This window comes from Talpa europaea (assembly GCF_964194135.1).
Source record: "Talpa europaea genome assembly, chromosome: 2".
Taxonomy (NCBI): Eukaryota; Metazoa; Chordata; class Mammalia; order Eulipotyphla; family Talpidae; genus Talpa; species Talpa europaea.
Window position 1 is genome coordinate 101,391,850 of NC_140068.1, and position 25,858 is coordinate 101,417,707.

At 48.3% G+C, this 25,858-nt stretch overlaps 1 protein-coding gene across 1 annotated transcript in view; it reads right to left on the bottom strand.

The window, feature by feature from the left end:
* Positions 1-485: 485 nt before the first annotated feature.
* LOC311188180 (butyrophilin subfamily 1 member A1-like) overlaps positions 486-25,858 on the bottom strand; it is a gene marked incomplete at both ends in the record, with an annotated part of 58,277 nt that continues 32,904 nt past the window's right edge. Inside the window, 9 exons of the mRNA XM_084259340.1 lie at positions 486-729; positions 885-1,002; positions 15,565-16,161; positions 16,585-16,611; positions 20,235-20,261; positions 21,738-21,764; positions 21,857-21,877; positions 22,144-22,344; positions 22,463-22,744. Of these exons, the coding sequence (XP_084115466.1) occupies positions 486-729; positions 885-1,002; positions 15,565-16,161; positions 16,585-16,611; positions 20,235-20,261; positions 21,738-21,764; positions 21,857-21,877; positions 22,144-22,344; positions 22,463-22,744 (1,544 nt within the window). The remainder of the gene's footprint in view (positions 730-884; positions 1,003-15,564; positions 16,162-16,584; positions 16,612-20,234; positions 20,262-21,737; positions 21,765-21,856; positions 21,878-22,143; positions 22,345-22,462; positions 22,745-25,858) is intronic.

Consider the following 25,858-nt stretch of genomic DNA (forward strand, 5'->3'; position numbering starts at 1 on the left):
CCGGTTAATATCTGGGGTCGGGACCTCCTCTCTCAAATGGGTCTCATGATGTGTAGCCCTAACGAGGTGGTTACCGCTCAAATGCTGTCTCAGGGCTTTCTTCCGGGTCGCGGCCTTGGATCCCGCCTTCAAGGCATTACGTAGCCCATCCAACCTAAGGGCCAGGTAAGCCGTGCCGGACTGGGAAGTTTTCCGTAGAGGCCATTGACGTTCCTGTACCCTCCCCGGACATTATCTCTATTTCTTGGAAATCCGATGACCCGGTCTGGGTCGACCAATGGCCTCTGTCCCAAATTAAACTCCAGGCAGCATACCAACTGGTGCAGGAACAGTTGGATGCCGGTCACATTGTGCCTAGCACGTCGCCCTGGAATACACCTATTTTTGTCATTAAAAAATCGTCAGGCAAATGGCGACTCCTTCAAGATCTTAGGGCGGTTAATGCCACTATGACACTCATGGGCGCCCTACAGCCTGGCCTTCCCTCACCGGCTGCCATCCCAAAAAACTTGTTCCGGGTTGTTGTGGATCTTAAGGACTGTTTCTTCTCCATCCCACTTCACCCCAATGATCAGAAAAGGTTTGCATTCAGCCTTCCTTCTATCAATTTTCAACAACCTCTTCAGCGTTTCCAATGGGTGGTTCTTCCACAGGGTATGGCTAACAGCCCTACTCTCTGTCAACTTTTTGTTGCCCGCGCCATCCGGCTGGTACGTCTTCAATGGCCCTCTATTTACATCATTCATTATATGGATGACATCCTATTGGCAGGCAATCCCCCCCAAGAGGTTCTAGCCTGCTTCCACTCCCTTCACTGCCATTTAACTCGGGCAGGGCTAACAATCGCCCCTGAGAAGGTTCAAATTTGTGACCCCTACACCTACCTTGGTTCTGTCTCGATGGTCCGTACATTACTGCTAAAAGTGCAACTATTGCGACTGACCATCTTCACACCCTTAATGATTTCCAGAAACTTCTGGGGGATATTAATTGGCTTCTCCCCTATTTAAAGTTGCCCACAGCAGACCTTAAGCCCCTTTTTGATACCCTCCAGGGCGACCCTGATCCTGCGTCTCCGCGATCTCTGTCCCCTGAGGGCCAGATTGCCTTACAAAAGGTACAAACTGCCATTAATGATCATTTTCTTGTAAGTTTGGACTATTCCAAAACATTTTCCTTGCTATCTTTTCCACTCAACACTGTCCCACTGGGCTCTTTTGGCAGGACAACCCTGTCCTGTGGCTCCATCAATCAGTTTCCTCAAAAAGGACCTTTCTCCCATATTATGACCTTGTGGCTGACCTTATTGTTCAGGGACGTCTTGCATCCCACAAATACTTCGGCCTTGAGCCTTCTTCTGTGGTCACTCCTTATTCCAACCACCAGACTGACTGGTTGCTACAGTCCACTGACACTTGGCCCATCGCACTGGCTTCCTATCTGGGCGTTTTGGATAACCATTACCCTCCTGACAAACTTGTTCAGTTTGCTTCCAGCCACTGCTTTGTCTTTCCCAAATCCACACAAAGATCGCCCCTTCTGTCGGTCCTCACAGTTTTTACCGACGGATCCTCCAGTGGAACATCCGCATATGTGGTGCATGGTCATTCCACTGCCTGGAAAACCCCTCATTCCTCGGCCCAGCTTGTAGAGCTTGAGGCGGTGATCACTGTTCTTTCTTCCTTTGCCCATCAACCCCTTAATTTATATACGGATAGTGCTTACATCGCCCAGTCGGTCCCCCTACTTGAAACCGCCCCATTTATCAAAACATCCTCCATGGCTGCGACCCTTTTTCAACGCTGCCAGGAGGCCATACAAGACCACACTGCCCCTTTCTTCCTTGGCCATCTTAGGGCCCATTCGGGTCTTTCGGGACCCTTGACACACGGAAACAACTTGGCCGATGCAGCCACTCAGACAATCCACGTTCTTTCGGTCACCCAGGTCCAACAAGCCCATGACCTCCATCATCTCGATGCCCGGTCCCTGCGTGTGTTGTTCCGTCTCACCCAAGACCAAGCCAGGCACATTGTTCGCTCCTGCCCAACGTGTGCTACTTCCCTTCCTGTCCCTCACTTGGGTGTCAACCCTCGTGGTTTGGCCCCTCAAGACCTCTGGCAAATGGACGTCACCCATGTTTCTGAGTTTGGTAATCTCAAGTATGTCCATGTTTCCATTGATACCTTCAGTGGATTTTTAGTGGCTTCTCCCCATGCTGGGGAGGCCACCAAACATGTTATTTCCCATCTCCTTTACGCCTTCTCTGTTTTAGGCGTGCCTAAGGCCCTTAAGACTGATAATGGACCGGGCTACACTTCCAAGGCATTTTCTGAATTCTGTGCCACCCTTTCCATTACTCATACTACTGGCATACCACATAATCCCCAGGGACAGGGCATCGTTGAAAGAGCCCACCAGACACTCAAAACCGTTATTCACAAAATCCGCCAATCTTCTTGGTACCCCTCCCGGTTGGCGCCCCGCAATGTCCTGTGTCATGCCTTGTTTATTTTAAATTTCCTCCGCCTGGATGATGCTGGTAAAAGTGCAGCCGACCGCTTTTGGCACTCCTCCACCTCCACTCAGTTTGCGTTGGTCAAATGGAAGGACCCACTTACCGGCTCTTGGAATGGTCCAGACCCTGTTTTGATTTGGGCTTGTGGAGCGGTTTGTGTCTACCCCCACGACGCTGACTCTCCTCGCTGGCTCCCAGAGCGCTTGGTTCGTGCTGTACCTGCGCCACCCAGCGCCACTACAAAACCTCCGGACGCCGCCGAGGCGCCCCGTCCACCCCTTCCGCCCAGGGTGGCTGAGTCCCTCTGAGGCGTCTCTTTTGTTTCCTTTTCAGGATGCCTGTGGCCACCTGGATTCTCCTGGTTCTTCAACAGTACCCTGTCACCCGTGTCTTAGCCGGCCTCAGACCACCCGCCTCTCTCGCATCCGCGTCTTCTTCCTTGGATACGCCCTGCAACTGCAAGGCATTACCTCTGCCCTGGCCACGGGTGCCTCCGGTTTGGCCATCTCCATTTCCAGGAACTTGCAACCAACCCCTTATGGACTGGCCTTAATGGACTTTTGCCGTATTTGCTTCCCCTGTTGGGTCCCCCCTGTTATCTCTTTTTATTGTTACTTGCTATAGGTCCTTGTGTTTTAAACAAAATTGTTGGGTTTGTAAGGCAACAAATACAGCCCCTTCAGGCGAGACCTATCCAGGTGCACTATCACCACCTGGAAATGCTGGAAAGCGGGGACGCATATACGGATCTCCGGTCGCCGTCTGCGCCTGGCCAGTAGGTAGCACAGCCTACATGCTATGGGAGTCCCACCGTCCTGACCTTTGGCAGCCTTTTAACTTCAGTCATTATCCAGCTTCCTGGCTGGGCCCCCTTGAGGATGCTGGAATGGATAGCCAATGACGGGTAAGATGGAATGCGGGACAAGACCAACCTAAGACAGCCCGCGCTCCCTTTCCATCTAGGACCGTCGGGTGATGACGGGTAAGGCTCGTCCCTGCAATTCACAACCTAAGACAGGCACATTCCTCCTCACTAATAAAGAGAAAAGGGGGATCTGTTGGCGCCTTACCTCGTGGCATCAGGATACTTCCCCTTTCCGTGATTGGCTGTGCTCCTTTCGGCCCAGTGCGCATGACGACCTCTGGCACACCAAATAAGGTTATGTGTTTAATCATTGGCTAGGCACTGTTGGCCTGCTTCTTCCGCTTCTGGTCCCCAGCTATAAAGCCCCGCCGAAAACGAAAGTAAAAGAGACCTGCGATAGCTGAACCAAGAGTGTGCGTGTCTCCCTCCGTGGTGTACCCCTGTTCTTCAGGTCGCTGCTCTCCCCTCGAGAACCTCGTTGACCAGTCCACGGGCTCGGGCAATAATAGGCCACAGAGTCATCACAGATGTCCCCTTTAGGATGGCCCTCTGATCTGCCACCCCAGGGTGGGTAACACGCATCTGTGGCAGCCACTGTGCAGTCACTCATGGTGTTATTTGTAAATGGGCCTCCAGCACACGACCCCAAGGGTCTTCAAGAGCCACCCAGCGCATGTGGGGATCCTTCACAGTTCAGCGCTATTCCCAGTCCACAGTCTGCCCTGGGTCCACTCATGTTGGGGCTGGCAATAAAATGTTGCCCTGCTGTCCAAATCCAGGCTTTAGCAAAATATCTGAAGTTTGTATCTGCAATTGCATGGGAGCACCGGCACGATGCAGCCACACCTCCACTGGAGCCAGGCTGCCTTTCCTGATCCTCTCATTTAGTGTTCATAGCACGTTCCACAGACGTCGGCTCCACCCAGCCAGCATCAGAGTGGGGACAGTAGCTCTCAGTCCTTACTTTAGCAGGCCATTATAACGCTCTATACTCCCTGCAGTTTTGGGATTATAGGGAGTGTGAAACTTCCATTCAACACCCATGTCCTTGGCCCACTGCTGCACCTGGGCTCCTGTAAAATGAGTCTCTTGGTCGCTCTCCACTACTAGCGGATGTCCATATGCAGCACATAGGTGTGCCAGTGCTGCCAAAATTGCCTTTTGTTCCACAAGTAGAGCAGGGTAAGCTGCCAATAACCTGGTAGCAGTGTCCACACAGGTGACCGCATACTTTTGTCCTTCAGAATGAGGTAGTGGTCCAATGATGTCAATCTGCCAGCGTGTCTGGGGTACCTTCCCCCATAATACTTGGCCTGTGGATGCAAAAGGTCTCTGGGAGTAAGTCCTAGAACACACTACACATTGTTCACAAACAGTCTAAACCTCCTCTAAAGTTATAGCTAGACCCCAAGCACACACAGTGGCCCACATTGTCTTTTGCCCTGCATGGAGCAAGCATTTGTGCAGCCACTGCGCAGCGTCCTGCCCCCGAGCAGTTTCAAGCCATCAAATCCGGTCTAGGGTATCTGCCTCATCATTACCTGGTGAGGCTAATGGGGCATGTGCTATGACATGATAAACAGTCACCTGCTTCTGATGCCCTAGATCCCATAGATCTTTCCATAGGGCCTGGCCCCACAATGGCCAATGCATGACTGTCCAGTCATTTAAATTCCACGTGGAAATCCACAGCGTCAGGCCCCTGTACACAGCCCAACTGTCAATACAATTACTAGAGGGAAAGGCTCATGGGCCACCACCATCCATACTGCTCGCAGTTCAGCCCATTGGTTGCTCTGTCCTGTCCTGGTTTCAAACCAAATAGTGTCCTTTTCTGGGTGTACAGCCACAGCTGTCCATGATGCTGACTGGCCCTGACTGGAGTCTGTAGACCAGGCCTCCGCTGAAATTGGTGCTCGTCCCTCCTTGTAGGGACTAGCTTCAGTTTCAGCTTCCACACAGGCTTCTGAAGTTGGTTCCATACTGACATACGTCACCGGACCAAGAACCTCCTGCAACTCCACCCTCAAGGGACTAGTTGACAGGGTGCAGCGCTGTTCTAGGTAGGCCCCCCAACTTCGCCAAGGTGGGTGTTTGAGCAGTACCACTATGGAGCTTTATTGTCCAGTCCCATACCCATCCAGCTGTTGGGTAAGTGGTTCTCACTAAGACAGGCGCTGTGGCAGTTAGACTTCCAGTAGCTAGAAAGGCTGCATATACCTCAGCTCTGTTTTTCAGTTAAGGAATACCTAACCTCAGCCCCCTTCCAGAGTTGGGAACAGAACCCAACAGGCTGTCGTAACCTCTCCGATTTCTGCCAGAGTCCCCACCCAAACCCTTCCTGAGTAACATGCACATCGAGCACACAGGGTCGGGCTGGGTCAAAAACCTGCAAGGCCTGAGCAGTCTTTATAGTTCCTTTGGCCGTGGCAAATGCTGTGTCTGCCACAGCTGACCAATCCCACCTGGCCCCCTTACATATCAACATATACAAGGGTCGTAGGAGTTGGGCCATGTGAGGTACAAATACCCTCCAGTAACCCAGCAGGCCCAGGAAGGCTTGTAGCTGCTTCACTGTGGTTGGAGTGGGGTAAGCTTGCACTTTATCTATTACAGCATCAGGGATAACCTTTGTCTTACCCGACCAAACAACCTCCAAGCACTTAACTGACAGTCCAGACCCCTGCAGTTTACTTTCATTGATTGCCCAGCCACATGTTTTCAGGTGTGTCAACAGGAGAGGTACTGCCTTTTCCAAACCTGCAAGAGAGTCACTAGTCAACAAAATGTCATCAATGTAATGATACAAACACACTGAAGATGGCCTTTCCCACTGGGCCAAATCTGCTGCCACTAGCCCATGGCACAGAGTAGGGCTGTGCAGGACAGTAAATGTGGAAGCACAGTAAATGTCCATTGCCGGCCTTCCCACGTGGAGGTCTTGACTCTCTGGAGCTATATCTATTGAAAAAAAAGCATTTGTCAGATCAGCTACAAAATGATACATACCTAGCTCGTGGCTCAGACGATCCATCAAGTCTGCTATTGAAGGCACTGCAGCATGCAAGGGGGAACTACCTTATTTAACTGCGATAATGTACTGTCATGAGCCAAGAACCATTGGGCTTCTTCACCGGCCACACCGGCGAATTGTAGGGACTGTGGGCAGTATGCACAATGCCCACTTTCTCCAATTCTGATATTGTGCCCGTAATTTCCTTGTGGCCTCCAGGTAACCAGTATTGCTTGGTATTAGTCACTCGCCAAGGGACTGGCAGTTGTATGGGTGGATGCTTAGCATGTCCTCGCACCACTGCCTTTACCACATGCACTCTAAGGTGAAACTCTCTGGCTGTGGTCTCTAGCCATAAGCCACGTAGTACATCCACCCCCAGGATGTACTCCGGGATGTGCAATACATATACTTTATACTCTTTAGGGGGTAATCACCCAATCCCCAGGGGTAGCCTCACTGCTGTCACCTTGAAAATCTGGCCTCCATTGCCATCAATGTAACAGGCAGACCCTTGAAATTTTTCTGGATTTCCATAGAGCAGAGTACATTCTGCTCCGGTGTCTACAAAGCCAAAACCCTTTGCACATTAGTCGAGGACCAGTGGATGGCAAGCTCCACATGTGGCCTCTGGTCCCCGCTCATCCCCTGTGGATGGGTTCCTTGGCCCTCACCCTATTCAAAAGCGATCAGGCCTTCGCCCTAGGATGGGGTTGGCAGCAACTGGTCTTCCAGGCACAGGGCATGTGCCTGAAGCCTGAAGCTTCCAGGCTTCCCCTTAGCAGCAGTCCTTCTCATGGGTGTGAACCTCTGGTCTTCTTGCAGCTGCTTCCATAATTCTAACAAATACACATTGGGCTCTGCATGTATTTTAGTGCAATCTACACCTGCTCTCACTAAATCTGTCCACATTTGGTTACCGGTAACTTTAACAGGTTCTGTGATACCAAGAGGCTTCCTTGACCTCCTTGGCATTCCTTTTGACTGTTTAACAACTATCCGTATTCATTTCTGAGTTTGAGAGCGCCAGCTCTCAACTTCACCCCAGCTAGCTCTCATTGTTGTGACGTCGTGTATCTGACGTCTCACATAGGGTGCTGGAACTGCCATGAGGGATCCAAATGAGGATGAGGGGGTATCCTTTAATACCAAGTCTCTCATCCCTGTTGTGAAACACTTGTCATCAGCACCACGAGTATTCACACTGAACATGGCCTGCCGCATCCCCAATTCCCAGAGTACCTGAACCAGCTCAGTGTATGTCTGTCATCTGCTCACTGTCTCCGGCACATCTCCTGCATCAGCCCATACTGTTCATATGGCAGCCATTGTCCATTCCAGCCGGGTGTGATTGCCTTGGTCATACTGCCGGCAATTCTGCAGCCTCTGTCTCAAGGATGAGTGTAAAGTCACTGAGGCCAGTCTCTCCATCTCTTGTACTGTGCAAATAATCCCCTCCACCCCCAGGTCCCACAAATGCAGCAGCCAGGCTGCCAAGGGTTCCCCTGGTTTCTGACAGAACTGTTTGCCCAAGTCCACCAGTTCTGCCTGAGTGTATGGTCAGTACGTAGTAAATTCTGTCATTTGTGGTGGTCCAGCAGCCTCACCCCCTGGGGCCATGCATGGGTCGCTACTGCTTCATCTTCTGAGTCACCACCGGGCGGGCCTGGAGCATGGGACCAGCCTCCTCCTCCTCTCCAGAGAAGTCCAGCATCTCTGGAGTGGCAGGTTGTTTTGCCACCAACGGCTGAAACTCAGGCAAAGGGCCAACTTCCCTCTCCTCCTCTCCTGAGGAGAAGTCTGGCATCTCCAGAGTCGCAGGTTGGTTTGCCACCACCGGCTGTGACTCAGGCAAAGCGCCAGCCTCCCTCTCCTCCCCTCCTGAGAAGGAGTCTGGCATCTCTGGAATGGTGGGTTGGTTTCTCTGAACTTTTTCCTCCAGAATCCTCAAACGTTGTTGCAGTATCCACATCTCTTCCCGCATCTCATCCCGTACTTGGATTCTGGATCGCTCTTTCTGCCTGGACTCTCACAGAGCTGTGAGAAACACCCATCCCACGGTCCCTGTGGCCTCGTGGGCACTGTATCTATCCAGGGTCTCTTCTATTTTGTATAGGGCCTGTTCCAACTGCCCCGGGGACCCATCTACCTCTGGCCATTCCTGGGGAGGTGCCCACTGGGAGAGGAGGCTGGCCCCTGAGTACCATCTGCTCGTGGTTGCCCACCCCACAATCCCTCCCCAGGTTTCAAAGGGTTCCATACCCATCTGCATTGAGCAGTCCTGCTTTGAACCATCCTGCCATCTACACCAAATGTTGTGCAACCAACCCACACTGGGTAGGTCCATTACCAGTTCTAGCAGGCCTGTTGGTTTCTTCATGCTCTCCACTTTCAGTCATCGCCATACTCCGTAGCGCTCTGCCACTCCACTCCACTCCTCTGTCCTTGGCACCGCACCACACTGCATTGTACTGCACTATGCTACGCCACCCACACATGCACACCACGCATGCCATGCACACAGTGCCACACCATTTGGCTGCATGTACATGCACAGTGAGAGGGTGGAAAACCTGACATTTTTCCTCCCTACTCACTCCACAGACAGATTCCTCAGCTCCTCACCCTCACTCAACAATGAGTGGGACATTACCCAGAGGTGATTTTAAGAGACTCACTGGCCTTCTTTAACATACTTAGGCTGCTTAACAGCCACTCAGGGCTTCCCAATCTCAGCACCGTGAGCTTTTGCTTTTCTAAGTTGGCTTTTTGATACTTCATGTCTGCCTGGCTGCTAGGCAGTACACAGGCTGCTTTGATCAAGAAGGCCCACTGGACACTCCCAGATTCCCATCTCCTGGGGTGTAAAAACAATGCCATCCTCCCCCAGCGTCCCCAAAACATAACATTATCCTGCCAAAGTTCCTCCGCCTTCTGGAGGGATTGTCAGTCCTACTCCATCCGTTGTTCCTTGTGTCAGCAGTGGTGAGCTCCGAATCGTGGTCCTTTCTTCCCTGATGATTCTGCTGCCTCAGGGGTTGTGGGCTCTGGTCATTGTAGGCCGTGTCCTCCTCCACTCGAGGTGTCTTCCTGCAGCTCGGGGACCTTATCCACCTCCTGTGCTCCTGCAGCGTCTCTAGCTCTTCCCATAGCTCCTGGTCTTTGGTCATCTGCTGTGCTGCCATGGCACATCCAGCGTTGTCATAGGCAAACACAGTCGGCTCCTCAATTCCTCCTGAGGTCTTCGGAGGGCTCCATACCCTTCTGCACTGATCATGCTGCTGACTACACCAGCTGTAGTGCCAGGAAGGGTGCAGATATGGTTCTATGATCCGGCAGACAGGTAAAGGAGGAGTCCTGGAGCCCTCGGTGGCTTTCTCAGGCTTTTATTGAGCTTTTACATCTAGTGCAGCAACTAAGTACATGACTGGCAGGCTTCCCAGCCCCAGGCAAATCTTCACTCTGTGCTCTTGGTTCTCTGGTGTTCTCTCTTCCTCTCTCTCCCCCTCTCCCTCTCCCTTCTGCCTCTGCTTCTCCTGGCCAATATATCAATACTCCAGTCATGGCCCACAGAAGTAAACAACACAACTTATAACAATGTAACAAAATGCTGGTGACCCATCAGGCAGAGCAATCCTAATGGTGGGAGGGCAGAAAAGCCTGAAGATCATTTACCCTACAGGGTTGTTTGGTGTGATCACAATAATTTTTGCAAGGGGACTCACAAGAGAACCTATGTGGGACCACCTTGTCTTGGAGCTCAAGTGTGGTTCTACCAATTTGGGAGAGAATGAGTTCAGCAGTTTAGCCTAAGAGACACAATAGCTCCCTCTCCTGGCTCACTCAGCAAGTGATAAAATCCATAGCTGCTTACTTACCCTAGGGAGGCAAAGAGTTAGTAGAAGCCTGCAGAATCTCTGTGCTAATTGTTGAGGGTTGTAGCCTGTATGAGGCCAGATCATAAAGACCAGAGGTTGGGCTGTTATGAGTGTTTAACACTTGTTATATGGAGCACAGGGTGCCAGATGTGTAACCATGGTTTTATAACAAACCACAAGAGAAATTTAAGTAGAAAAGTTTATTACAAGTCCTAGAGAAAGGACACAACTACCGTGTGAAGCCTGGGAGAGGTCAAGACAGTGTGACGACAGACAGGAACTGGGGCTCGTGCCATTGCTAGGGGTTCTTGGTGAAGTGCTTTGGAGTCCTTGAGCTAGGGCTAGATTGGTTAGTTCAAACAAAAGAGAGTCTGGTTTTGGTAAGCTCCACACTTACCTTACCTAGAAGTTGCATGAGTCATACAGGCATTGGGAGAAAGGGGACATTTGATCACAACAGCTATTGTGGAAGTGATGAGGACTTATATTTACTAGCCTGAGTTTGCACTTGCAATGACCTGTTTGGTTGGTGGGTCCTCACCTATATGCTTGCAACTGCAAGACACAACTCAGGTTCAGGGTGCAACAATGGAGTTCATTAACAAAGGGGACATTGGGGAAAAGGAAAGAATTTCTAAGGTCATAAGTGCCCAGCTGTCCTAGCCCAGATAGTGTCTGCAGTGTCCAGTAATTCAAGGCAAAGGTTGCTTGTGTAAGATGGTGTTGCCTCTTCCACAAGAGCCTGGAGCTGTTGGCACTGATAATTGGTGGACCAGGATCCAACTTACAGTGGTGACTAGAGGTGATCACATGTAATGCTGCTGAGGTGGCAGTTCAGCAGCCAACAACACCTTGGCTTGGAAGCTTGGCTTGGAAGCACCAGACACCAGACCAGACAGCACCAGAGGCAACAGTATCAGGAGGTGGTGCTGGGGGATCAGAAGTGGAGGGCAGCTCTCAAAGGTAGCTGGACACATGTCAGCAGTGCCAGTCAGCTCCAGTCAGCAGACAGCAGGACCAGAGACATCAGTGTTACAGCTCTTAGAGATACTGGGCATAAAGCACTGGCAGACATCCCTCTTAGAGATGATGCCAGAAAACCCAGCACCAATGTACATGTTCTTCAAAGACACCAGGAATATGGTGACAGGAGGGATGTTGGAGGCAGGAACAAGAGGTAGGAGCAGCAGTGGGGCTTCAGTTTGAAACAGAGGTCAGAAAAGAACTTCACAGAGGTCTTCGAGGTCTGTAAAGTTCTGGGAATTTCTGCAAAATTTTGCAAAGTCTTGGAAAAAAGTTCTTCCCTGACTTACATCCTTTCAAGTCTGACTCGGTCATTTGCATTTCAGGTCCTGCTCAAGGTCAAATCCAGTTGGTCTGTTTACAATCCTAAATGATCTCTAAACCTTAAATGGTGCTGGTGAGAGCTTGAATCTTATTTATCACTTGGGAGCTTGAGCCTGATGGAGATGTTTTCAATTCTGGAATGTATTTCAAAACTGAAACCCTGCCCACAAGTAAAAGATATATGCTGTGTTGGTTTGCCCATCTAATGCCAGCTGGGCAGTGCAGGGGGCTAAGTATAGCTGGGATATATTTCCAAGTGGCTAGAGCATAGGTTACTGTCGCCTTAGAAGCCCATGGAGCTCTTCCATGGTCTGTGCACTGATTTCAGGAGCCTCAGCACTCTGCAGGCTCTCTTTCACCATGACTCACTCTGTGCTCAGCCTTCAAACCTGGCTTGCTCCAGGTGTCAGCATGCAAAGCCCTCTCAGGTATGGTTACCCATCAAATCCAGTCCATGCCACGATCATGGCAGAGAAGGTAATTTCCCCCACAGCAGAGAACCAGGAGCCAGAGAAGGCAGGGAGGGGTCTCTTACAAATCCAAATTTTCTCCCTCCATTTATGCTCTACTTGAGTAAATCTCAAATTTCAGAATGAATCACCTAAGTTAGAGGGGAGAAAAATAGAGGTTATTTTTTCTATGGAACAAATGACAAGTAACTTCACAGAAAACAAGCCTCTCATTAGTGATTAAAAACCAGAATCAAATCTGGGTGCATTTCCCTGGTATGTAATCTTTGTACAAAACTATTAATGCCAAAGTTGACACTGACATGGCATATGGTTTTGCTTATTTCCAGGTTTTAAACAGTTTTTGTTAACAACATAAGCATAGTTCATGGACAATATTGAGCAGCTACTAAAACATGAATTTTTTTTTAAAGATTTATTTTTATTTATTTATTTATACAAGCACTGGGTACAGTCAGAAGCGCGGGAGGGTGAGAGAATTCACCAGAGCCAGAGCGGGGAGCAGAGCAGGCAGAAGGACCGAGGTACAATGCTGAGGGGAGCAGCGGGCGGCAGGAGAGGTCTGCACGCCAAGTGAGACCCTCCTCCGGTGGCCGGGGAGCAGCCGGGGATCGAACCGGCACTGCAGAGGCTGCGGGCTGCTTTGCAACCCAGCGCTCAACCGCCATGCCCCGGGGGAGGCCCTAAAACATGAATTTTGATAAACATAACTCAAGGACCAGCAGGGAGGCAGTGCTACTACACAAGGACTTGGCGGGGGAGGAGAAGGGGAGGGGCTTAGTTTACCCCACTCATGAACCTGGGGGATTCACAAAACCTGGGCCTCAAGAAAGTGGCCAAGGGCCTCTGAAGACAGTGAAGCGACCTCGGTCACAGCAAAAACATAAATGGAGATTGTGGCTTACAAGGTCCACACCTTGAGCACACAAAGTGTGGATGCAATAAAAGTAGCCAGGATAAAAGTCTACTGTCCCTGTAGCTAAATGGTTTCCTAAAGCAATCACAAAAAGCTCAGAAAAATACTTTGCACTTTGCAATTTGATCAATATAACTTCCAATACAAACTGATTACAAAATTTACACACAGATCCATTTTTTATATCAGTCAATTCTGGCAAAATTCTGTCATAGTGTAATCATGTCTTATGAATTGCTTAGGTAACTGACTCGCTTGCTTATCAGGATGACTCCTAGTTTCTGTGGATAATTCATATCACACATATACCTGCCTTTTCTCTCTAGTTCAAAGTAATACAGTGTCATAAGGCTACAAGCTAAATGGAAAGGGGACTATATATATGATGGAAAACATATTAATACACAGAATGCTTAAAATTCACACAAGAAGCCAGAGGAACATATTTCCATGACTTTATTTTGGGGGTGAACCTATTATGAGAAATTATAAAAGTCTCTATTTCTGTTTTCCACACAGTGTTCTATGCTGTGCCGCACCCCCTCCCCACCCCTGCCAAGCTGCCTTGAGATTCTAAGTTTATATCACCCAGAGTCCAGTCAGGAGACAGAAACTACTTCAGTCTCTGGAAGAGGGAAAAACTGATACAACCATTAGCTAGCAAAAAAGAGGTTAGATACTAAAAGAATAAAAGAAACTATAAATGGCATATATGGGAAGCAGACACTGCCTCTGGGGCTGAAGTAGAACCGGAGAAAGAAAGCAACATGGGAGAGGGTCTCAAAAATCCTAAGTGTCAGGGCATATGGGAGAAGATGGAAATGTGGACTCTGGAGGTAAAGTAGGAGTTATACCCCAGACCAAGGCTGATGGGAAGAGACCTCCCACTGGGACACTGGAGTGATTCCCTGGGGGCCCCTCTGGAAATGTGCCTGCTGCCAGGGAAGAGAAGCTGGCCATCTGCAGGCCTCTGGATTCACACCATAGGGTCCAGAAGAAGAGCAGCATAAGCAGGAGAGATGAGTGTCCTCGGCTGTGACTGGAGTGTCCCCTCCAGGGCTCATCCTGACACTGTGCAGGGGGCAAAGGGACAGGCTCATGGGGTCCAGCTCCAAGGTCACAAAGCTGAGCAAATACAGGATGGATGTGGAGCCAGAGGCAAGAAATTGGTAATGGGCAGAGTCCACAGTTTTGGCTGCTCAGCTTCCATGCACAATTTATACACATTTGAACGTCCATATGACACCACCACTCTAAATATTCACCCAACAAGTAGGCTACCCTTATCAGTAAAGATCCCACCCTTTCCCCAAGAACACACGGACCCAATCATTATAGCCAACACTGCTATATTATTTATTATTCAGATTTAGTCACAATCCCTTTGACTATTATGTTCCCTAAAGCCTATAATAGGAAAAAAAAAAAAAAAAACAACTCTAGAAACTTTTATAAAAGGATAGGGTAAGACAAGAGAAGAAGATATGATTGATATATACAAATAACACAACACACACACTCCCCAAGCCAGAGAACATGCAAAGCTGTGACACTCTGAAGGAGCTGGTTGCAGACCAGAACCAACTTCCTCCACTTTCTGTCCCAAGTTTCCTCCCCCTCAGCCAACACCACAGCAGGCCAGAGTTCTCTACCTGGTGGAGCAAACACACCTTCACTCCTGAATGTCTGAGTCCTTGCTGGTCCTGCCCTTCTGTTGGCTGTGTTTTTCCATGAACCTTCACCTTTGAACTTGAAGTACTAAAAGGCAATATATTGACTACTGAACCATGCTGGAGGCAAAAGGTCTCTGTGGTTCACTCTGTGTCTGAAAGGGTTCTGTTTAGTCACCTCTCAAGTCAGGCAGCTGCTCAATTCAGGCACTGTCAGTAATTGGTATTGAAACAAAAGAAGAACCCAGACCATTCTTCGGAATCCCCTAAATTAACACAGCACATTTACTGGTAACAGAAGTTTCCTGAAGGTGTATGACATCCATACACCTATTTTCAGAATAGGAAATAAGGAGGAGAAATGAGATTCTTCTCATACAAACCCATCAGCCAGCTATCTCCCCAGAAAGTTTGGATGGCCAACATTTCTGGACACATAATATAGATCCCCCCAATAGAGGTGGGACCCCTCTTTTATCCTTAGATTCTTCTGCACAAATTCAAATTAGATAAAGTAAACCCAATTTTATTCTTCAGAGTTATTCAGTGCTCATCCCTTTTCTTATCTAAGTTACATGGAAACCCCATGAAATATGTTTCATTACTAAAAAAATTTAAAACTGTCTTCCCATTGTAAAAATCAAACAATACTCAATGTTTTCTGTTGCTGAACACAGGCATGAACTCACTTCTCTCATAGTCACACCCCAGGGGTCTGTCCTCAGAGCAGCAGGATGAGACTCTCTGTCACCCAAGACTCACTCAGAGGCTGTGCCAGAGATTGCTCACTCAAAGAGCCTCTGTTAAGGGGAGGGACAGAGATGGGGCTCTAGGGGTACACAGCTTCAGAGTTGGAGGGGAGGAGGGGGCTTCAGCCCCATCCACACCAGAGCCTGAGGGGATCCCCTCCCATAGGGGACCCAAAAGCTCCTCCAGAGAAGGAGAATTGTTGATGGGCACAGAGGGCTTCTGAGGCCCAGCCTCCAGGAGGCAGAGGGTCATGGACACGTCTCCTGAATCACATCTGAAGTATGGAAGGAGAGTCCCAGAAAAGGAAGCCGGGGGGAAGGAGAAGATGTGGGAGCCATCAGTCATGTCATAGAAGGAGACATCCCCATGATCATAGTCCAGGAAAAACCCTATCCTGTGGGGAACCTGCCTCAGGGGTAGTGAAGTGATATCAATTATAGAGGGACAAAATTCTAAATCAACATACCGCACAGTCCAAAACCCCCTTTCTGTGGTCTCTCTATACCAGCCTTTCCTGTTCACATCACTCCTACAGACCCCCAGAGTCCACACACTTCTGTCTCCATTCTTGACCTCCACCTCCCAGTAACAGCGCCCTGATGTGATGCCTTCAAGGCCCAGGATGCTGCAGGAGTCTCCTGCATCCTCATAGGAGTCCTTCAAGGTCAGAATCTTCTTGTCAGGAGAGAGGACAATGCTGTCATGAGCAGAGCCTGGATCTAAAGTGACAGACCCTGCAGAGAGAAGAAGCAAGTATGCAAGAACACCCTGATCTTTAACAAGGGCACACAGCTCACCTCAGACCCTTAGTTGCATGGTGAGAGGACTCACCACCTTACCCCAGACCCTTAGCTTCAGGAGAGGGATAAACTACATGAGATGAGAGTGTTGTGACATGAAGCCCACAGTCCTTTAAGCAGGGAAAGAACCACAAGCCTGACTTGAGGGTTAGATGTGACACGTGGCTATATGGGGACCAACCTGGACCAATATCAGCCACATCCACCACCCACAATTTTGTGACTCTCACTACCACATCCCACCCCCCCAACACTGATGGTGCCAGCATCTATATCAGCATGGAGGACTGATGGAGAAGCCAGAAGCTGTGGGGCAGCAGGAGGAGGAGCACCCGGAAAGGACACAAATTCACTCACAAGCCTGGAACTTCTCCTTTCTCCAATCTGCAAGAAATCACACATTTCACATGAGGGATGCAGAGACCCACACATTGGGACTAGCACCTCATCTTCTGAAACATCGTGATGGAAGATTTACAGAAAAAATGTCCTGGAAACATTAATCTGATGCATCTCTTTCTTTCTTACAAACACACACATGCACACACACCACACAAACACACTGCAACCTTCCCATGAAGACTAAGCCATGAATTTTAATGCCCAGATATTAAGAGATGGAGGATCAACCTGAACAAAATGGTTATTACCCAGACTTGACTATGAAAGTAAGCTTTTTCTAGTCTCTAGCCTCATTTTTTCTTGAAAAAAGTAATAGATAAAATTTTCAAAGACTTCTATTACTTATAAAGAACTAATTAAGTTGACTTTAAGGTTGCCTTTAAGCCACAAATAGAAAGAATTACAATTTGATTTAGCTGAACGTGGAAGATAACTATCAACCATGAGTGAAGGGAAGTCAGGATACAGCATTAGAGAAATCTTGTCCAGTTAGGAAACAAAAGAGAGGTTTTGAGGAAGGGAGAGAGGTTCTAAGTTGCAAACAAATATATGCATTGAGAGCATATATGTGGCTTTTATTACATATATCATATGGAGGTGGTAGCAGATACATTATATAGATATGGGAAAATAAAAAAAAAATGAATCTAATCATCTGCTCTCTCAAGTATCATTGAGAAAGAGTGAAAGCATAGAGGAAAAACCCTACTTGGGTAAGCCCCAAAAGATGCCCATGTCCTAAACCCCAGACATGTCAATGTCACACATGGCAAAGTGAACTTTACAGCTGTGGTCTAGACAATGAAATTTTAGATGGAGATTAGGAAGGAATATGCAAGCAGACCTAAATTAACCCTGTGAATCCTTAAAAGCAAAGGGCTTTCTAGGCTCTGTACTCAGAGAAATTGATGTGATGACAGAAGCAGAGTCAGAGACATGTAGTGTTTGCTAGTTGAAGACAGAAGAAAAGGCCCATAAATGAAGGAATGCATGAGTCCTCCAGAAGCTGGGAAAGACAAGAGCCTACACAAACAGAAAACAGCCCTTGCTGTACTTGATGGAATCTGACCTACAGAGATAGAAGACAGAAAATCTGTTAGTCTAAGCTGCTAAGTTTTTGGTCATTTGTAGCAGTTAAGAGAAGACATAGTCTCATGTATGGTGTGTGCCACATCCTACATAGAATTTGATTCTGGCAGAGAAAGGGTCTGAGAAAACCTGAGGGCCCCCCATCACCTGGACAAAAACCAAAAAAAAAAATTCCATGCTCTGCTGGAAGGTGGAGAACCAGAGGGGTACACAGAGACAGAAATCAGGGGAGGGCCTGGGTCAAGAGACAGAAGCCATAAACCATATGCATCCAAGTGACCAAGTCTGTGGATTTCACCCTGGAGTGAGGTGGGGGGACAATGCCCCAGACAGCTAGACAGGTCTGTGCCTCCTCCATAGACACCAAGCCCAAGATCTTAAGAATCAGATCAGGTGAGCCTCCCCAGGGTGAGGACTGAAATAACTAAAAGAAAATCATGGGGAGCCCTCTGCCCCACTGTGGCCAAGCCCATAAAATCCCCAATCACCATATTTCCTTTGGGAAGAAGAAATGAAGATAACTGACCAACGCAAAGCCAATAGATGTCCAAAGATCCTGAAATGTCTTCAGTGGGGAGAGTCATTGCCTCCAAAGGACCAAGACTCAGGATTAAGATTAGAACATTTAGGGAATTAAACTACATTTTCTTGCATATTTGGGATGTAAATAGGTGGCTATTATTTCCACTTAGAAAAGTTCATTCAGATATATTGGTTTTCCATCTGTATTGATGTTCTAGACACAGAGAAACACATAAAATAACCCATGGGACCCTCTGAGAAAAGTGAACTTTGATTTTCTTCACCAAGACAAAAGTTGATAATTATAAAATTTTATATAGTAATTATAGGAGATTACCAAAGGAAAAGCAGAAAAACAAGAAAGAGGAGAGAAGGGAGTTGGACATTTAAATTTGGGATTTTATAAATATTGACCACTATGTGATTCTTCAGTTAATCTCCACACCATATCATTAAAATATATTTTTTTTTATTTTATGAATAAGATGAGGTCGGAAATTTGCCTTCTCCACATAGGAACATGCCAAAATGAAAATGTTAATTCTAGTATAATGGCATTTATCCCTATAAATAAAAGGTATATAAGGCACACGTTACAACACCAATACTTTATCGGCAGAGGAAGGAGAGATGGTAAAAGGGAATCATCGGATCCTTATACTAACAAACAAATCCCAAAAACAGTGAGACTCTCTAAGAAGGGTTCCTCACACATCTGGCCCCCCAGGCTACTTCACCCCAGGGCTCACCCATCCCTCATCCCTGTTTCTCACAGTCTCTATCACAGACACCAAACAGAATCATCCAGAACCAAAAAAAGGGAAAGCTATACAGACTGGGAGGACACTGATCCTCACATGCTCAGCCCTGCTATTCCTCAGATACTTCTCTGCAGCAGAACCCACAGCTCCATCCCACCTGACTGCTGTGCAGGCTGAGCAGGGCCCACCATCAGAAGCAAGCCCAGTTTGATGGTTACCTCAAAAATGGCTTAAATCAATAAGTTTTTACTGAAATCTCTCAAAGAGACATTAAGAAGTTGATTACATTTCATGCATCCAAATAACTCACAAACCCTCTGGAGCCTCCCCAGCTCAAACCACCATGCTGTCACCTGTGGTCCCACCAACCCCAGCCAGACAACACCTGTGTAAGACAAATCTCGCAACTCTACTCTCTATGTCATCCCTACGCTCTTCCCACTGAATCTTTGCTCTTCCTCCCCACCCCACCCCCCCACCAACCATCCTTATTTTCTCCCCATGCTTTCCCCTGTAACCAATTTTAACTCTGCTAGATGTCTTGTATAAAATTGTCACACAATAAACCCAACCAGAGCCAAGCATCAGGCCTACCAAAATTCTCCTAAAGTGGGAGACTATGGCTGTGAACCATTAAGTGTCACATTTTTTTTTCCTATTATACAAACATATACACAGGATTTTGCATTATTTTCAGATCTTTCACAAACCCTACACAAGAGCATAAACTTCCCAGAGGGTCTGAGATCTAGATGCACAACACCTGCCCAAAAATAACTGATTCCTCAGCAACCAAGGTGGCCTAGAAGGAGAAAGCTGGCAAGACGCAAAATGAGGAAGAAGGATCCCAAACCAAGGACCCCTTAGCAAGATCTGAGACCTAAGCAAACCAGGAGAATTTCTGGAATCTAAAGATCAGCAATTCCTGATGTAAACAACTGTTAACCTGCTTAGTCTCTCCTCACACTGACTTCCCCAGTGTCCTCACCAACAGGAAGGACTAGGTGACAAGGGGTCAGAGGGTGTCCTGACCCCACATGATTTGCAGGGAGGACAAGGCAGGTGGAGGCAGGTCTGTGCTCACAAAGGTGGGGGGGGGCTGCAGCTCTCAGATGGAGGCTACAGAGTGAAAGGAGACCAAGGACCCCAACCTCTTGCTGTTGGGTGTCCCCTGATAGAGAAGGGGCAGAAGGGAGGCTGGAGGGGATTCCCAGGACCCTCAAGGCCACTCACCTGCATATAGCTGGGCCTTCCTCCAGGCTGAAAGGGAACACACAGGTGAGACCTCAGCACAACTGCCTGCTCATGTGAACCATAGGCTCTGGGCTCCCCCTGTTCTACAGGTGAGACTCTCTGGGGGTGGAGGGGAGAACATGAGAGGTCATGACCTTCTGCCCTGTACAGAGAGCAGGGGTGGTAGAAAATCCCTGATTCAGGTCAGAAGCCTACAAGACAGACTGACCCAGCCCTGCCTGCTGCTGCTGTGGGGCTTTGGGCAAGTCATACAGAGACTCGGCCTCAAAAACCTCAAATATTCTTTTTTTTTAAGATTTATTTATTTATTTATACAACACTGGGTACAGTCAGAAGTGCGGGGAGTTGAGAGAATTCACCAGAGCCACAGCGGGGAGCAGAACAGGCAGAAGGACCGAAGTACACTGCTGAGGGGAGCAGCACAGCAGGAGAGGTCTGCGTGCCATGTGGGACCCTCGCCAGTGGCCGGGGATAGAACTGGCACTGCAGAGGTTGCGGGCAGCTTTGCAACCCAGCGCTCAACCGCTGCACCACCGGGGAGGCCCACCTCAAATATTCTTATTCTTTCTTTGCTCAGTTTTGAAACTAAGAATTAAAAATTATACTATTTAAAAATAAAATATAAACTATTCCTTATTGTAACAAAACCTAAATCCAGTCTATTTTGGGCAAAGAATGATTTAAGGATATGAGGCAAGCTCCAGCTGTTCCGGAGTGCTGACAGCCCCCACCACACCCCACACATGGTCAACTCATCCACACTCAGCATTCATTGATCAGCAGCTTCAGATGCTGGAGAGAACAGACTGCTTGAACGCTGTCTTGGAGGCAGTGGGCAAAAGACCACACTCTTCAATTTAATGTCCCCATTTACTTATTCACCTTTAATGAAACCTCAGGGCAACTGTCTGTTGCTTCCAGGTGCTGACCAAGAATGAGATGCATGATGGGCCTCCCCAGTGGCGCAGCGGTTGAGCGCTGGGTTGCCAAGCTGCCCGCAGCCTCTGCAGTGCCAGTTCTATCCCCCGCCCCGCCAGCAAGGGTCCCACATGGCGTGCAGACCTCTCCTGCCACCCGCTACTCCCCTCAACAGTGTATTTCGTCAGTCTGCCTGTTCTGCTTCCCGCTCTGGCTCTGATGAATTCTCTCACCCTCCCATGCTTCTGACTGTACCCAGTGCTTATATAAATAAATAAATAAATAAATCTTTAAAAAAAAAAAAAAAAGAATGAGATGCATGGAAGGTTAGAAAGCCAGCAGCATGGTGGGAAGGTCAGGGTTGGCATGAGACCAGGATGCACAAGACTCCAAAGATTACCACCCACCAGGATCCACTGACTGGGAGAACCTGGGAACATGGTCTTGTTGCCCACCAGCTCCACCCCAGGGAAAGGATCCCCATGTCTGTACTTAGACAGACAAAGGGGGAACACCTTGGCACAGAGGGGACAGGAGACCCAGGACATCTGGAGCATCACTCACCAGCCAGGTAAGCTGCCTTCCTCTGGTCTGAAAGACAACACAGGAATCAGGTGAGCTAAGAACCAGACTGTCTCCTAGGAAGGGGACACGGAGAGTTCAGGAGGGAGAGCAGAGCTTACCTAGGATTGCCTGGAGTTTACCTGAAAGAGTGAAAACAAAAAAGCTTCAATTCCTGTCCCTAAGAAGAAAAACTGTGTGCCTAAAGGATCCACAAAACAAAAACCTCTCTGTGTCATAAAACTCCCATCTCCAGACCCATCTGAGCCTCCAAGTTCCATTGTTCTCTGGGACTCAGCCTCCTGCTCTGATCTCCCTATAAAGTGGACCCTGGGCTCTGGCTCTGTGTTCAGCTTCTCCCTCAGTACCCACTGCCACACTCACCAGCCTGGCCCCTGTCCTGCCTTACCTGTGTCCTTTAGGGCCTCCTCCTTGGTCTGTCTGTCCTCCTCCTTAGCCTGGTACAGATTCCTCTGTTCCTGCAGCCCCTGCATCTGTGTGGAATGTTCTCTCCAGGTGTAGCAGGAAGCTCCCAGGAGCAGGAACAGCAGCAAGGTCAGGATCACTAGGAAAGCCGGCTTCCAGGGAGAGACCCGGGGAAAGAAGGGCTCTGCAGACAGAGACCCCCATAGAGACCCCATGAGGACACAGCCCTGTATGTGGCACCTGGGGGTGCCAGCCCCTCCCTCTGACCCTGCAGGGAGGGGGGAGGGGAGAGCAGCACTGACCTGGGATGACAATGGCCATGGCCTTCTCCTGGCTCAAGATGTGGTTGAGGATGGAACAGGTCACATTCCCTGCAGAGCTGTCTCTCACCACCAGAGCGGCCTCCACGCTGAACAGTCCCTCAGTGTCCTGGGCCTGGACCTTGGAGAACCTCAGGAACTGCTCCCCACCGGGGTGTCTCCACTGCACCTGCGGCTCCGGGAACCAGCCTGAGACCATGCATACAATGCGTACCCCATCCTCCACTGGCCCTGTGATGTGCAATTGGGGGGCAGAGCCTATACCTGCAGAGGAAGATGAGAGCCAGGTGGGGCAGGGCCTACCTGTGCACACCTCCAGGAAGTCTGTCCACAGTGCATTCTGGGTAGTCTAAGGAAAGGCTGCTGCCTGCAGGATGCAAGGCATGACCCAGTCTCAGTGTCAGATGGTTGGAGTATGGGACTGAAGGGGCACGGAGGGCAGGGGCTCCCAGCTACCAAGTTGAAAGTCAATGTCCAAAGGAAACAGAAGAAATTAGTCCCAGATTCCATCCTAATCCTCCACCTTTCTCACCTCACACTCTCCTAAGGCCATTGTTCCATACAAGCTTCCTTTCCTCTAAATCACTCCCACATTATAATAATGACAACCCTACCTCCTGAACTCTCTTCCCTGAAATCCACATCCCTGTGTGTTATCATTTCTCCAATTCCTCAAGTACATTCACATTCAAAGTTCCAGAATGAATTGACTCTACCCCATCAGTGATAGATATGAAAATATCCCCAATTCTTCATCTTTATTTCTAACTTTCCCTCTGCCTCATACATTTTGGTGTCTTCTCACTATGCCCCTGGTTGGGGTCATGACTGACTTGGCCTTGAGGTCAGCCAGGGTGACTCAGACTCTTGGCATAGAGACTGCCTGGGCACCCTCTGCCTGGGAAGGTCATGCTGGACAACCTTTTCCAGATAACACTCAGGCAGCTCACATCACGACCTTGCTACCAGACTCTAAGCACAAATAAAAACTAAAGTAAGAGACTTAATTCTCCTTATTAGAAATAAGGGAAGAGAGTCACTTCCCCTCCTTTACTTAGAGGATTTATTTTGAAAAACTTGTACTTGTAGGTACTTTCTCTTCTTTTTGAAATGTATATAAATCCTTTTTGAAAAATAGATAGGTTTGGGGGACTCCCTGGTGGCACAAGGGGTTAAGCACAGCACTATGAAGCTATCCACAGCCTCTGCAGCAGGACTTCAATCCCAGGCCAGGGAGCTACCCACATGGCGCAGCAGACCTCTCCTGTCTCGCCCACTGCTCCTTTCAGCAGTGTATTTCAGTCAATCTGCCTGTTCTGTTCCCCACTCTGTCTCTGGTGAATCCTCTCACCCCCCACACCTCTTGCCTGTACCCAAGTTCTTATATGTATAAATAAATAAATCTTTTTTAAAAAAAGAAAAGAAAAATAGATAGGCTTTTCGCCAGCTTCATGATCCAGTAATATCTTTCTCAAAGAATCCAGGAGCCATCTCATGGAAATGTTAACATCAAAGGAGATAGCATTCCATGTCCCCCCTACTTGTGGGGGGAGGTGCCTAACTTCTGTGGGCACCTTGCTCCAAGTTATAAAAATCACTTTTTGTCATAAAGATGTGGGAATTTATTTTTCCTCCAAATAAAGCCAATTAGCTAGAAGTCACCCCAATCACCAGCGAAGTTTTGAAGTGAAGTATGTGGGATAAATAGTTTTGTCAAGTCCTTTCATATGAAAGGTGATGATTGTTCATCTTGAAGACATCTATGTAATGCATGGTATCTGCTGGGCTTTATAAAAGGCTAACCTCTCTTTGTCTTCACAGTCTCTTAGTAGATTAGATTGGGATGCACATCAAATCTGAATTAATTCTTCTTCAAGAATAAACTTGTTTTCTTTCTCTACTATCTTTGTGATGAGAATTTCTATGTTTGAAGACTTTTGTTTTATATTTTGTCATATTTTCTCTGCATGACCAAAGATGTATGAATAAATCCAATAAACACTTCCAAGTGAACCCAAATTAGCAAACTCCCTTAATGCCTGACTTAACAAAATAGTTATGGCTCTATGCCACTGAGATTTCATGGCTGTATGTGGTAAAACATCATTACAACAATAGGTGATTAACACATAATCACATTTATTCTTGTCACCAAACATCAAAAAGTTAAACAAAACCCTGGAAGTCTGCATTCTCCTTTTCCCCCTACAAACTCTCTGTGAGCTCAAATCTGCCTACTCAACTGAGTGTCATTTCTAATTTTCATTGACATCTGACCCCCATATCCACACACTGGTACTGCTGAAGTCGGGCTATCCTCCATGGCAGTCCTCTCTCCACTGTGACTATGCTCCACGCCTCCAGCCATGCTCACCTCCCATCCATCCTCCTCTCAGCTGCCACAGTGAACATCCCCAACCTATTCTGCTTAAAATTTCCTCAATTTTGCACCCAAACCCCTTAACACAGTACACAAAGTCTTCCATGACCTGCCATCTTTCTACCTACCCCCTCCAAATTCCTTCTATTTACTTCCCAACGTATACACCCTGTGCCTATCAAGGCCCAGCACTCAAGCCCCAGTGAATATCTCTCAACTGCAAATAACCACAATTGCCATGCCTCCTGGTACCCAGTCCATCAGCCTCAAGGGCTCTGGGAACCTTCTCTGGTTACCTCCAGTGACTGCCCAGGTGCATACTCCAAACCTCCTGACCACCACAGGCAGCCTAAACCACCTCTCTCTGTGCACCCCATACCAGGAACATGGCATTCCTCCAGGGCTGCCACCTGCTACCACCCTCTCATTCACTCATCTGCCAACCACCATGACTTCCTCGTGCTCCAGACACGTCAGCCCACTCCTCCCTCAGGAGTTTCATCATGCGTGTCCCCTGGGTGTGGAACTCTTCTCCCCCCAAGAAGAAATCCCTGCCCTCCATTCCTATTTCCTCTGAGCTTTTTCTCAGATCATCAAAAGGCCCAAGCTGAGCCCCTGTATTACACAGAAGCCTTCCCTCCTTCTACCCCCACATCCTGGCCCCGTGCCTGCTTTACCTGACCATTTATCCTAAACACTTATCACCTTCTAAATTCCTCTATTAATTCTTGTCCATTTATTTATTTATTGACTCTAGAAAACAAATTCCTTAGGTCAGGGATCTGTTAGGCTCACCACAGGTGTCCACAGCAATCCCTGCACATTGCCAGGGCAGGAGAGAGTCCATAGGTTTGTATGGAGTAAGAGAGACAAAATCTGTCTTTCCTGTTCTATAAAATGAGGGGCTGATTTACTTGGTCCCTGAGGTTCCTTCCAACATAATCCTATAACATATAGATTAAATCACCAACCTGCCACCTTCAGCTCCAAATCAGCCT